This window comes from Pygoscelis adeliae, unplaced genomic scaffold (assembly GCF_000699105.1).
Source record: "Pygoscelis adeliae isolate BGI_AS28 unplaced genomic scaffold, ASM69910v1 Scaffold458, whole genome shotgun sequence".
Lineage (NCBI taxonomy): Eukaryota > Metazoa > Chordata > Aves > Sphenisciformes > Spheniscidae > Pygoscelis > Pygoscelis adeliae.
Window position 1 is genome coordinate 549,869 of NW_008825352.1, and position 13,955 is coordinate 563,823.

The 13,955-nt window shown below is 44.8% G+C and overlaps 1 protein-coding gene across 1 annotated transcript in view; it reads right to left on the reverse strand.

Annotated features, from left to right (window-relative positions):
• Positions 1-8,859, reverse strand: part of PNP (purine nucleoside phosphorylase) — a 10,426-nt gene extending 1,567 nt beyond the window's left edge. The window contains exons 1-4 of the mRNA XM_009330381.1: positions 8,837-8,859; positions 5,302-5,471; positions 4,890-4,993; positions 3,300-3,475 (exon numbers count right to left, since the gene is read on the reverse strand). Coding sequence (XP_009328656.1) covers positions 3,300-3,475; positions 4,890-4,993; positions 5,302-5,471; positions 8,837-8,859 — 473 coding nt within the window. The remainder of the gene's footprint in view (positions 1-3,299; positions 3,476-4,889; positions 4,994-5,301; positions 5,472-8,836) is intronic.
• Between the last annotated feature and the right edge of the window lie 5,096 nt (positions 8,860-13,955).

Consider the following 13,955-nt stretch of genomic DNA (forward strand, 5'->3'; position numbering starts at 1 on the left):
AGCATGTAGAGGTCACGGCTGTTGGAAGGTCTGGCACCACGTTACTACCACACAAACCCTTCGGGAACGGTCTTTCCAAGGACTCCTGTCTCCAGAGAGCACTGACGGTCAATTATCTCTCTCCCCAATAACTGCCCGTGGTGACTTTTAAACATTGTCCATCAGACAGCTGCTGCCCTTCGCTTCTCCTGCACGACAGCTTGCAGACAGGCTCCCTGCGGCACTGAGTCCCAAAGATCATCCCAGTGAGGGAGTTTGAGCAGGGCCGGATGGAGCATCGGTCACTACATTTAAGGTTCATCACAGCAGGCAGCTACTAAAGCAGGCTCACGAAGAGGGATGCCCTGTACCACAACAGCAAGGGCTGTCCTGTCACCGCGTTAACACCCACGTGCTCGAAACAGAATCAGAGTTGGATGCACTGGACAAATCACATGAGGTTTGAGTCTCTTCCCTTTACTGTCTCATTTGAAGGGCCTCGAGGAATGACTTTCTTTGGAAGGCAGATGAACAAAGCTTGCTAGTCAGAAAATACATCCCAGGAAAGAGCATCCAGTTCCGCATTTGGTTCCTGGCACGGCAAGATCACACCAAGTACAAGCTTGGAGGCTCTTCTAGGACAGAAGTGCAATCCAATTGCTCATTTGAGATGCCCCAGTAGGTTCTGCCTGTCCCTCAGCTGCCTCTCCAGAGCATGCACGCATCCTGTAGGTCTTATATTGCACCTGCCAGCCCCAGGGAATGGGTATTGGACACCGAGCAGAGTGTCAGATGGTATTAGATGTCTACATTTAGGCAACAGCATGCCATTCTAGGTGTCCTCCCTTGCAGGGAAATGGGGAGAGCAGCACATGTTGGAGCTCCAGGGCGGTATTTTAGGTAGCCTTCATCCTGTGCTTCAAGGCTGGGTCTCTTGCTTGCTTTGGGTCTTAGGGTAACAGCTCAGCCCTGCTCCTGACTGAGCAAATCCTACTACCGCCTCAAGGAGAGCAGAAGCAGATGGCAAAGACCGGTGTGCTGCTGCTGAGGAAATCTGGAAAATAAACTCCCAGCCGTGTTCACCAACTCAGTTCAGTAGAAGTGAACCAGGTCCCTCATCTAGGCTATTAAAGCTCCTGCTTGTTTACATGTTCTTCCAGCTGAATGTTTAGGGTAGTAGGTGGCTTATTTATGTTTATAAACACTGAAATATCATATAAATAAAAAACAAACTTTCCCATCTGGTCTAAGGTAATAAGTATTCATCACCGTGAAAATTGCTTCTCTTTCCTGAAGGATGGCCAGCAATGCAGAAGCCGATCTCTAATTTATTAAATTCAATCCTCCGATTCTTGCAGTATATTCCCTTTCCACATCACTTCACTGCCCCTAGTTTTACTCTGTCGTGCTTAGGTAAATCCTTCCTGGTGGCTGAGCTGGACTGGATTTTAGAATTTTGCTCAGCTAAAGCTCTTCAATACTTTGAAAGCTGATTCATAAAGACCTTTTGCCCATTTTGATGCCTTGGTCAGCAGTACAAAAGTCACCTCCCAGAGCACTGCAGTCTCCACTGGGAAGCTGCTCTTGGGAGGCAATGAGACAGCTATGCTGCCTTTGAACGTTGTCCAGATGCAGTTATGGTTTGGCTGGCGTTTCTCTTACTGTTCCTGAGCGATTATGCAAGTCCAGAGAGCTTTAAACACTCCTCCATGTGGCTTCTGTGCTTCTGACCGTTCTTTCCTCCAACTCACACCAATACCTATGAAGACGTAAAGGTGTTCCGCTTCAGATGGGTACTATCCTCTTGCCATTTGAATTGCAGAACAGCATTTACTTCTCCTGAGGTAGCTGCTAGCACCTTTCAGACTTCTTCAGAAGCAGGAGCCTGGTCCGGTGTTAGATCAGGAAGGAACTAACTTTAACTGGAAGCCAGGCAGACCACCTTATTCTCAACCAGAACTGTTTTTGGAAAGGTCCCAGGACAGTCCAGGTGCCTGCCCTGCAAACATGTCCTTTTTTCAAGATGAAGGTACCAACCCAACAATGAATTTAACTATTATCTAAACTCACTCTTTGCTGATAAACTACCACCTCCTTCACCACCTCTGTTGCTTGTCCTCTGGCTTCACACACCTGGCTTTCATCTGGCTTCTCTCCTGCCAGCTTGGTTAGGAAATCATTCTTGCTACTGTTATCTCCTTATCACAATGCAGCCTCTTTTTCTTTCCCATCATAAGACTCTTGACAGCCCAGGACCTTTACTGCTTCTATATTGACTTTCCTGACACCTGATGTGGTCTCCTTTGCTCAGCCTGAATCTCCAAGAGATGTGTCCTCACGCTCTTTTTAGCCCCATTTGAGAGTCAAAGAGCTTCCTTTTGTAAACACTGGCTCATCTGGCGTGTCTCCTCTCAGTGCTATGACCTTGCTGGTGCTGGTTGCCTTCCACCCTACCGGTCTGATGGTGCCTTGGAAGGGTTTTAGGATCATAGATTAATTCAGGTTGGAAGGGACCTCAAGAGGTTATCTAATCCAACCTCCTGCTCAAAGCAACTCTACGTCTGGTGGCAAATGCAGTCCAGGGGTGAAGATGTGTTACAAGCCCGTCTGCACACCGTCCACAGGTGAAGGATCCTGCTACACAGCTAGTATAGGAAACCTGACTTCCCAGCTCAACCAGCAGCAGGTCACTCTCGTAGATCTAGAGGTGTCCCAAGAGGCTGCCAAGACAACCACCTCTCAGACTGATGCCTTCAGTGAATACACGATGTTAACAGAGACACCCCAGTGTAATGACCTGGGTACAAGGGTGATTATCAGGAGATTTTGAGGTTTTATCTTTGCTCTGCTATCAACTTACTGCCTGGACTCTGTCGAATCAGTTCCATCACACCAGAAATGGCTGTTGCTAAATGCGGGCTGGAGACACTGCAGTTCACCAGACTGCTCAATTAGGAGGAACTAGCAGAGAGAGGGACTGACAAGAAGAGACAGCAGCGGGTCTCTTTAGCAGACGGTACGGCTGGCCACATCAGGAGAAGGATCAGAAGCCTACTTTTATAAAACAAAACCTTCTGGAGGTTTGCATATAAACTCCTTATAGGCTTATAAGAGTAAACAACCACCAAGGAAAGGTGCTTGGGGAAGGCAGGGCAGGTGGCACAGCACACACAGCTATTGCTTTAACTTTTCCCTCGTGGGTACCCGGAGCCAAACTCTACCTCTCAGTAAATATTTGCCAGCAGGGGCAACTGGCAGTCCTAGCCTGCGGCCGGAGGAAGAAAGGATTAAGTGGTAACATGGGGCTGATGCCTTTTTACCTCTCATCGTTTGGTCCACGCAGTGGATTCTGCCCTCCTAAGCCAAACATGCTGATGTGGTCCCTTATGAACATGATGTCCCCCACTTGGAAGTGGGGATTCAGCCCCCCAGCAGCATTTGTGACAATCAAGATCTCCACCCCCAGGAGAAAGAAGACCCTGATGGGAAAGGTGACCTGCAAGAACCAAAGGCATATACACAATGAGTATCGCAATTTGTAGACAGCTACTACTACCACATCTGCAGTATCGCAATTTGTAGACAGTTTACATGATGCAGAGAAGGGTCTATATGAGGCCTCAAGGAGACAAAACAACTTTTTTTTTTTCCAGTTTTAAATTTTCCTCTAATTTAAATAGAAAGAATTTTAATGTTTTTTAAATATATAAAAAACTAATCTCGAAATGAACACCATTAAAATTCAAGCCCACATTTCCTACAGTTGCACTAAGGTCAAATAAACGCGGTACAAAAAGAATATGCAGATAGTTTTTCCTCGCTGCCAAGGTCTTGCAGAGATCAAACCACTGTGCTGATTGAAGTAACTACTTATGCACATGGACTGAGTGTAATTGATAAACCAGCTTTTTACAGCAACGATGCATTTCACAGAAGCATAGAGATTATTTTATTCATTTCATTTCATTCACGGTAGTTCACTTCAGTGACCTGCTCATCCAAAGTTAAGGAACAATTGGGAACTGGAAAAAGTTTTTTTTTTTTAAAGTTTGATTTTGCGAGTCAGGAAGGAATTGGGATGGTATCTGCTACCTCCAAAATGCTAAAGCTGTGAGCAGAAAGTGTCCTAACTATGGACGTCACTTCTTTAAGAAATGAGATCATTTTAATAGACAAACATGTTTTGCTAAACCTAGTTTTGCATCAAGTGCGTTTAAAACAGTTTTGCTCTATAAGAAGTTGAGTGGTGCCAAGTATTGCAGTTTATATCCAAAGGCAAACTGACCTCAGCCACAAGCAAAATATCAAAGCTATCCAAATAAAAAAGAACACACAAAACTATCCACCAGTAAATAAATATTATTGGTGTTTTCTAACAGAAATGTACATACATGCCTGTTAGGTAACATAAACACAAATATTCTCATACTTCTATATGTTAACTGGGAGGGTATACCAAGTTACACTAGCCAGAGAGTTTTTTCTAGGGAATAAAAAGCCGTAAACTATACAAATGCAAAAGAAGATTAAAATAGATATATTCTTATCACTCAGCGTTTCCTGGTTGCTGACTTAAATCATGATTAAAATGACTGAGTTAAAGCACGCAAATTAATCTGCCTTGTAGGATATACTGTTTTGCCCTGCGAGTATAGCGTGGCTTGCCCCTTTGTGTGGCTGCGCAGCATCAGCTTCACCCAGCAGAAGCTCACTACCTCTCGGTTTGAACTCCCAATTTTATTTTTTGGGGGGAGAAATCTAAAATCTAAGCAAGATCCATTGCAAGAGCAATGTAAGTTCACTGAAAGAGCTAGGCTCCTGCAGCTAGATATCAAAGCAAGCGGTCACTTTTCCATCTTTTACAACATATTCCCCCCCCTACGTGAATGATTTTCTTACGGAGAACTCACCGTGCCGACAGAGTATCCTTCGTAACAGTGGAAGCGTCCCTGCATACACACGCAGGGCTGTCCATTCAGCTCCCCAAACACCAATCTGCCAACGTGCCCCGCAACTGGAAATTAATAGAGTGTCAGTTTAGTTACAGGTCTTGAGGTCTTTGACTTTAGAGGGATTTGCCAGTTCATGATTATGCATTACATCGGGGCCAAGCGCTGCGAAATCGGGAGCTGAAAGTTAAATAAATAGCATAGCACAGAAATAGGTAGCGTTTTTTTGTTACTGTGAACACACATTTCACCACTGAGGGAACCGGTTTGCAGACCAATGCCAAGGGTTGCACGTTGACTTGAGTTATCTCACTGTAACAGGCTGTTGCAGGCTGCCGATGGATGGGTTGCTGATGCCCTGGGTTGCGCTAACCTGTGCTCCGTGGGAAATGAGGGATGTCCTCATACGGAAAGACTGTCTTGTTATCCAACACATCGGCCAGACCTCCCAGTCCGGATCCGCAGATGATGGCGGTCTTTGGGCGCTGGACGGTACGGGCGCGTAACCAATCCGCTGTTTCCTTATACACCTCGTAGCTATTTCTGCAAAAGGAGAACAGGTCGGTAAGGCTATCAACCCATCCAAAGAACGAGCTTCAAAGGATAGAAGTCCTGAAAAGGTGCAAAGAAAAAAAAAAATCATTAAGACTAAAATAGTAGGAGCCTCACTGCTGTTATTGAAGATGTTTCACTTTTAATCTCATGTATTTTACTCCTGGCCAGAGGCAAATCATTTGAAACCTCTTTGCCGGTTTCATTCTATAGTGGAAGAATGGCTCATGATACCTAGATCACAGAAACATCACAAGGCATAACCACTCCTGCTTCTGATGGGCTCCGGTCTCTCCTGAGTTACTGAAGGAATGCAAAAGCACATTAGACTGAGAAATCGCAGCCTATATACGTGTGCGCACGGGGATGTCCAACCTGTGATGGGGAAATACAAGAGGACGGAAGTCCAAGGGCACTTGTACAGCACAGCTAGGATGCTGTGCTGCTGGAGGAGTAGACATTGTCCTCTGCAATAGGTGGACTACTGGGACATGGGGCAAGCATCATCTACAGAGATGGAGAAGTCAATCTTCGTAAGCGTTGAGTGCCATCAGCTCCCAGTGCTTCCTTCTGGGGCTGATAACACATCTCAAACATCCACCTTCTCGATACCTTGTGGTTTCAGTACAGGAAGGTAAACATGGAGATGTCATTCACCCTCTCCTCTCCCACAGGGTGGGCAGGGGGTCACACCTGCAGTCTCATCCTAGGCGAGAGGCCCAGTGACATCAGTCTACATCAAAACAGAAATTAAGACCAGGAATCCGGGCTCCTGGGCTTATGCTGTCTGATTTAAGAGGGGGGCTGCTCAAACAGCTTGGCAAAAAAGATGTCTTATCCAGTGCTGAGGCACATTGCTAGAAGGTGGGATAGAAGTTGGCATTACACTGCCTGCTGTGTATCTGTCTCGTGGGAAGAGAGAGGACTTCAATTTTTTGGCCTGTCAGTCCAGTATTCATCAGATGCATTAATCACAGTTTTGAAACACAATCAATAGCAGAATAATCCCATAATCCTGTTTCCAATAGGACAAGGCAGATATCTTCTGAAAGTCAATATCAAGGTTGATTGGAAACTTCTTCAAAAGCGAGGGTACTGATAGCATTTCTTGGTGGCAACTCAATCGTTACCATTGATGAGTAGAATTAATGACTGTATACGGTAGAGGACTAGGTCACGGAGTGAACCAACACAGGTAGGGGCAGCAGGTTCTCTATATGAAAAGCTCATCTGCTTATTAAGGGGTGAGAGAATCAGATACTGCGAGGTTGAAGGTGATGTAAAATTGACTGGAGATGCTGATAAGCAGTCACCGTCTGCTTCATCAATGTTTCTTTGGGTTTTTTTTTTTTTTTTTAATCAAGTCTCTTGTTTCCAGAGGTGCAAACCTTAGTCACGTTGTGATTCTGCTGCCTGCAGCCTTAGGGGACATAGAGAAAAGCTTTCGAAGTGGTGCTCTACGATCCAGGGGGTCTCAGACCACTGATGAACAGGATTTGACGGTCAGTGTACAACTGGTTCCTCTAACTTGAGTATCAGATATTCAATTAAACTCAATTCTATGTTTATTCTTCCTTTATACCGACAAGGTAGGTAGTTATTGCACAGGTATCTTCTGTGAGCTTTTTCGTCTCCTAGCTCTCCAGCTTCTGCTATAATTCCTGTCCAATGTCCGATACATCAAACTTTCGTTCCTAGATACAAACTATGATGTCAAAAGTACCCGAGTACGTCATAAACCTGCAATCCAGTGAGAAGAAATGACTTCTGTATTCATGAATTAAAACAGAGTCATTCAGCTGAAATACTTTTCAAAGGAAAAGTCTGGAAATGAGAAAGAGTTTATTTACCATAACATATTGTTGAATTTTCCAAGTGTACCATGAGCTCCTGAAATAAGCAAAACCGATGAAAGTGACATTAATGAAGCCTACACTTGACTGACTGTATTATCCCTTGCTCCCAGAGAAAAGCTTTAGAAGTGCTTTACATAGATTAACGAACGATCCCCCCCCAATTTCTCTGTTGAATAACTGTAATCCTTGTTTAGAAATTAGAGGGAACCAAGAGAATTTAAATGTAATACCCAAGCTTTTGATGTACCTGTGGCAGGCATGAGAAAAGAACGAGGTCACCAGGATCTGCTCTTCCACTTGACCACTAATCCCCCCCTTTTTTTTTTTTGGTATTTTTTTTTAAAAAGGTGCATACACCCTTGCAAAATAAATTAAAAAATGGATATTATTCCCATATTCCCAGAAAATTTAGGAATGTGGGATGAATCTGATTCCATGTCTGCTGAAGACATTGGGATTGACTGAGCTGTGCTGAGTTTGAGGGAATTTTTTTCCTTCTAAACAGAAGGCATTAAAACATTTCTTATCCAAAGAAGTAAAACTGCAGTGCCGCGTAATACTTCTTGCCCCAAAGGAGCTTCAGCGGGCGCGCAGGGGCCTTGCGGAGCCCTCTCCATCCCAAAGGCCAAAGACCAGAGCTGTCCCCAGTGCTGAGAGCACGGTGATGCCAAAATTAGTCTGCAGTGCCCTGCTTGCGGTATTTAGTTTTCAGAAATCTTGTGGATGCACAGCATCAAAGGGGACCGGCAGGCACGGATAATTTCTGGATATGAAGGAGATACCTGCTCAGCGGGAGCGGAGGGGGAGTTTGACCTGCGGGTCACCACATGCAACATTTAGCCTGGAACTGCATGAGCCCGAGGTCTGTGCAAGCTTTTTGACAGCCTGAATTAATACATGTAGCACAAAGCCCCCTCTAGCTACTCTGTCTCCAACAATGCACACCTAATAATAGTGCTCGGTAGCATCACTTTGGATTAAATCACAGGATCAGCTGAAAACACAATCCCCTTTATTGTGATTGCTGTCATCCACTGGAGAAACGCATCTGTTGCAAAACACAGGACTGTCACCGATGACAGATCTTTTCCTGCATGAAAAAACCCCCACCCACATTGTGCTTCTAGGTTTGGTTGAAAGCAAATCCACGTAAAAAGCGGACATATCCCAATAAATAGATAAAGCATTACGTTTCAGAGGGGCGTAGGGCCATACGTATTTGCAGCGTATGCCTCTCCACACCACGGTATTTGCCTCTTCTGGCCCATAACCTCTCCCAAGGTCACCTGCTCATTGCCATATTTCATAATACCAGCACCTGACACAGGCAGATGGCCAGATTCCTCTTCACTAATAAGGTGTTTACTTCTGACCAGCGCTTGCCTGACATTTATTGAGTGCTCAGTAAGAAGAGGAAAACAAGGCGAGGAAAAGCGGTGCCATTTCGCTAGCCCCTTCCAGCTTGGATGTCTGTGCAACCCCTATTTCACAGCACCTTACCTGTCTTCCTCAGCATAGGCCATCCTCCTCCTCCTCTCTGCTTAACCGAAAGAAGGGGATGGTTGCTGGAAATGGAGCTGCAGGGTTTTATTTGACCAAAGAGCAGAGGCCCATTGAACCTGCAGAAGCTGCTGCCGTCTCTGGCGGTGAGTCAGGGAGGTGTGTCCCAGCTTCTCTCTGCTTTCCCCAGAGCATCTCTAATCCCCGAGTAGGAGGGGCATGTTCAGGACATCTGCTTTTCTGGTCTCATCCCCCATGACACATATGCTCTAGAGCTCTGCGGAAAGCTCACACGCACGCACACACACTTTATAATGCAGATTAAGCCTAGAAAGTTCACACGCGCGCACACAACTTTTCGGCAGCCTCCCAGAGAGGAGCAGCTGACAACAGATCTGCATAGATTTGCACACTCTTGCGTCAACTGGGAACCAGCTAGCAGCTGGAGTCACCTGCTCTTTGCAATTCAAACCCCTGGGAGCGTGGCGTGAGCTCACTGCGTGCGTGCAGACTCTGCAAGATGACCTGCACCCCCTTCTACTGCAACAAGCAACGAGACTTTTCCACATCTCACATCATTCTCCTCCCAATCTTTCATGGCAACCAGAGGCAGCGCCCCATTAGCTCTCCCCAGTTTTTTTGTTCACGTTTAATTGCCTCACCCATCTCAAAAGGAAATACTGACTTCAGATATGCTGAACCTCTGTTCAGCTGATTACGTTATGGAAGACATGGGAAAAAGTCAGGGGCCCCACCATCTGCCCCTCTAATTTAAGCTTTATTTCCACATAAAACAAACCTAAAAACTACCTCGTCATATGTCTGTCCATGCAACAGGGTCTGATCCTGACAACTGATGTGAGCCACATTTACAGAGCCATAGATGTTTCCAAGACAATCGAATGCCGAAAAAATTATGAAAATTGGTGATGAGTAGAGACTTTACGTGCCCCAGGTGGAAGGCTACAGCTACAATAGGCACTCACAGCTTACTAGATCCAGAAAGGCCATATGGGAGTAGAATTTATAAATATCCCAGAAGGTAGAAAACCTTCATCAGAGCTTGTCAATTCCTAGACAAAGCAGCCAGACAAAAAACAACTTAGAAAACTGGGCTACACCAGTTTCAGGTCTCATAGTATTTCTTATTACTTGTTACTATTCTTATTAGTAACATTTATTATTATTCACATCTGCTTGTTGGTCTTGAAGACTCCACATCAAACATCCCCTTGGTTGCCTCAGGAAACTCTCTCAGAGAACTTCAAAGTCAAACAAGGTAATAAATGCAGCCAGAAAAACCCGGGCATTTTTAGAGAGAGATATACTTCGTGTTGGAAAGCAGAAACCCACAGTGTCCCCCCCGATACCAGCACGGGCTGTGAGTCGGTAACAACCAGCAGGATTTAGGCATCGTGTAGCAGCAAGTTCTGCTGATAAGAGGCATTTGTTGAGATACAGTTGGCACTGAAGAAACAGAAAATGGATCTGAACAGAAACCATCAGCGCCCTTTCCCCTCAAGTTTTTGACCTTCGCCCTTTCTTTCTCATGTTCACATTTCCACTTCTTATTTACCTTCTCTTAGAAAACTTAAAATGCCTCTTCTACAAAGATCAGTGGGCACGCGTGCTGCCGCTTCAGGGATCAGTGGCACATTGCTGCACTGGCATGGTGCACCCTGCTCTCAGTTTGCTGAGGGCAATAGAAAAAAAAAATCAACAGTAAGGGTCTAATATTGCTCTTACCATTTTGCCTTTTACGCCCTCTTTCTCATTCTGTTTTTACCATGTTCCCCCTCCTTTTTCAGATACGCCTCCTTTTTGTCATTCTCGCTTTCTTGTCTTTCTGAACCTTAGCCATCTCTGTCTCTGCCTCTTCGGTGTATATTCTTCTTTCCCTTCAGCATTGTTTTTCTGTACAAAACACAGTAGGCTGATAGCAGAGATGGGTTTAGGTAGATTTAACTGCATCAAAGCCTGTGTCTAAAAAGGCCCCACGCTGCTTGCCTTCCTACACAAGCCAATGGGCCAAAGGACTCTGCAAGTCACTGTCACCCCAAGCAACCCCTGCCTAAAGCCAGGGTCTGGGAGCCGCTTCCCAGCTCCCTCAAGTCTTTTTGCCCTCTGGAAACCCATGCTCCTCTTGCCGGCACTGGGGCCTTCTTTGAAAGCCATTATTTGCTCTCATTAAATTAAACGATAGAGCAATGTTAGGCCCTTAACATTAATTTTCCATACAGCTCTTTGGTATCAGCAGAGTTCTGATGCCCCCCAGATATGTTCCCTTGTTTAGCCTTAATCTGATTATGTGCATTAATCTGATTCTTTTTGCAAAGCAGACAAGAGAGGTCAGACAGCCTAAGAGCTCTTCCCAATTTATTCTCATCTAAGAATCTCCTCCCTAGTTTGGATTTACATGGAAAACAGGATTATCAAAAAGGGACAATTTTCTCTGTTTTTCTGCAGTGTCTGTTATTTAACAGCAACAAAAATTACTTGAGTTTTAACCTGTAATGCTGCATTGGCTGGACAAGTACTAGATAAAGGTTTGCCCTAGCAGAAAAAATTAATTTGAGCATCGAGGGCATTCATACCAATAACACCGTAGAGAGGAAGAGAAAAAACTAATTAAGCTTCAGCTCCTGTACAAGTACTCCAAAGTGGATCTAGAAAAAATGAGTTACTGAATAGATTGCATAATCCTTAAGAAAGAGTACTGACAGTCGTCCATCCTGAAAGAATGTCAGTCATCTCCTTCTGTACATACGTGTCTGCAGCAAATTGTATCTATAATCCAGATCTTATTGACTTGGGTGTCATTCAAGTCCTGTTTCTGTAGCTAGAACTTCAACTGCTACAGGATGCAGATACAATCACCAGAAATAATTTTATAACAATGCTGTACATTCCTACAGCAACTCCTATCTAAAGAAGTGTTGTGAAGAATTTTGCAAGCATTTCATCACAACATTTAATTAATGCTTTAGGGTAAGTCTCCCACTTCCCCGTGTGCTCACGTTATCACAGCATCAAATTATCTTGTAGTCTTCTCACGTGTACCGCACATCACCCTTTGGGAAAGAGAACTGAGCTGCAGAAAGATTAACAGGGTGTCTACACAGCGGAGACAACTTACATCAGCCTAGGCCAGGCGAAAGCATCCCCCCAGCGAAGTCCTGCAGGCATTACCACGCCCTCATGGATGCAGCGCTCACCTTTATCTCCGTCTGGGGGGGCATTTTTTCCTGATTCTCTCACACATGGAAAAGCCAGGATTCTGCCTCAGTTTCGGAAGAAGGTGAAATGGATAAAGCCTGGAAGGATTTTGCTTTTCTGCCGATCCCCTGAAGTGCAGGTTCCAGGTTTGATTAAAAAATTACTAAACATACCCTAAGAATTAATCAGGATTTTTGCAGCAGTTTGGAAATTCATCATTTGTTTGTACGCTGGCTACCCTAGACAGCCACAGGAGTGTTACTAGCCACAAGGAAGGTAAATAAAATCAAATTATGTACCAGAAAAGTTATTTCCCCACAGATCATTTTAATAGAAATCTCTAGGAAGACCTGCCTGAAGTGATGTGTGTGCTGCTTGTCGTACATCTTCAGGAAAGAGACCTCAGACCATGGTGAATGCAGAAAAGGGATGACCAGGGGAACAGAAAACCAGACGTTCAAAAAGCTTGTCATGGTTAGCCGAGCAAAATTAAAACTAAGCAATGCTCCGATGACAGCCTGAAAATGTTGCCATGGAGGCAGGAGAGAGACAGAAGCTTAAGGCAGGCACCAGGGAGCTCGGGAGATGCATGTTCAGTTAGGCTAGACGTCAGAGAAAAGCTTCTAGCTACCCAAAAGGTGCAGTCCTGAAGAGCCCTCCTGTAAGGGCAGTGGGGAAAAAGGCTTCTAGGGTGGAGATCAGCTTATGTAAAGGGTTGCGTGATGTTCACTGGCAGGGAAGCAGACACAGCACTCGTAAATTGTATGCCAGCTCTGTAAAAACTCACCACCTTTTACTTTAGTAAGGCTCAGGCAAAACCAGAAAGTAATTTGACCAAATCCATGAACAAACGACACCAGAGAAATTAGGAAGAGAGCAGAGATGTCCTAAGACCAGCCAACACTTCCATCTTCCAGCTCTAGGGGAGGCGTCAAAGGCTAAAGGACAAGACTGGGGTTGTGGCTATGGCAGTTTGTGGAAATGAAAGCACTTGTGTCAAGGAACTCAGTAGAGACGGCGTATAAAGAAAAGGAACATCTGGGGATTTGAGGGAAGGGAGCTGTACTTTCTGAAGGGATGGAAACAACACAGCCAGGGCTCAGAGGTGTGTCAGGCTGGGGACAAATGGATGGGCTGCGTGCTGTGAAAGTGCTTTGAGGCAGGCAGAAAAATCACGAGAGCTCAGGGGAAAATGTAGTGGAGGGTTGCAACAACACTTTAGTGAGGATAAGTGAAAAGAAACCACAGATCCTGGTGGACTAGAGACTACAAAAGGCCTTCAATAAATACAAAGCTTGAAGAAAAGAACTAAGTTATACGGGAGAAGAAAGAAATGCTTTCAGCCCTGTCACAGAAGAAAACAATTCTCAAATAGTTAAATGGTCCTACACAGCTATACGTATCACTAATAATTCTTGAAAATAGATGTATTCCCCTATTCAACACAGGTAAATACAGTTCATATCCTGGCATCACAGCCAAATGCTGGAGCTCTAAGTATGCTTCTCCGTAGGAAGAATAAGACTTTGCCATGGGAAGAATAAAGGACACTTACCCACATTGAGACGACACAGGACCAAAGTTTATTCTGTTCTGTGATCTGGTTTTCTCTCAGTAATACTTTCACACAGCGGAGCTCGAGGGCAGACTTTTCACTGGTCTCCAGGACCATGCCCCCATTTCCCCCAAACCCACTCTTTGGAAAACGCTGCTTTCTGGAGGTCAGTAGGTGAACATACTACCACCTGTAGCCATGGTCCGTCAGGATGTGTTTACACTGTCCCAACAGGATCAATGCTTCCTCATGATGTCATTTGTGGTGCAATAATGCCACAATATTGAATAGTCTATGGGTTTTTCCTTTTAGTTTCTATTTCAGTGATTTTTTTTTTTTTGTGTAAAG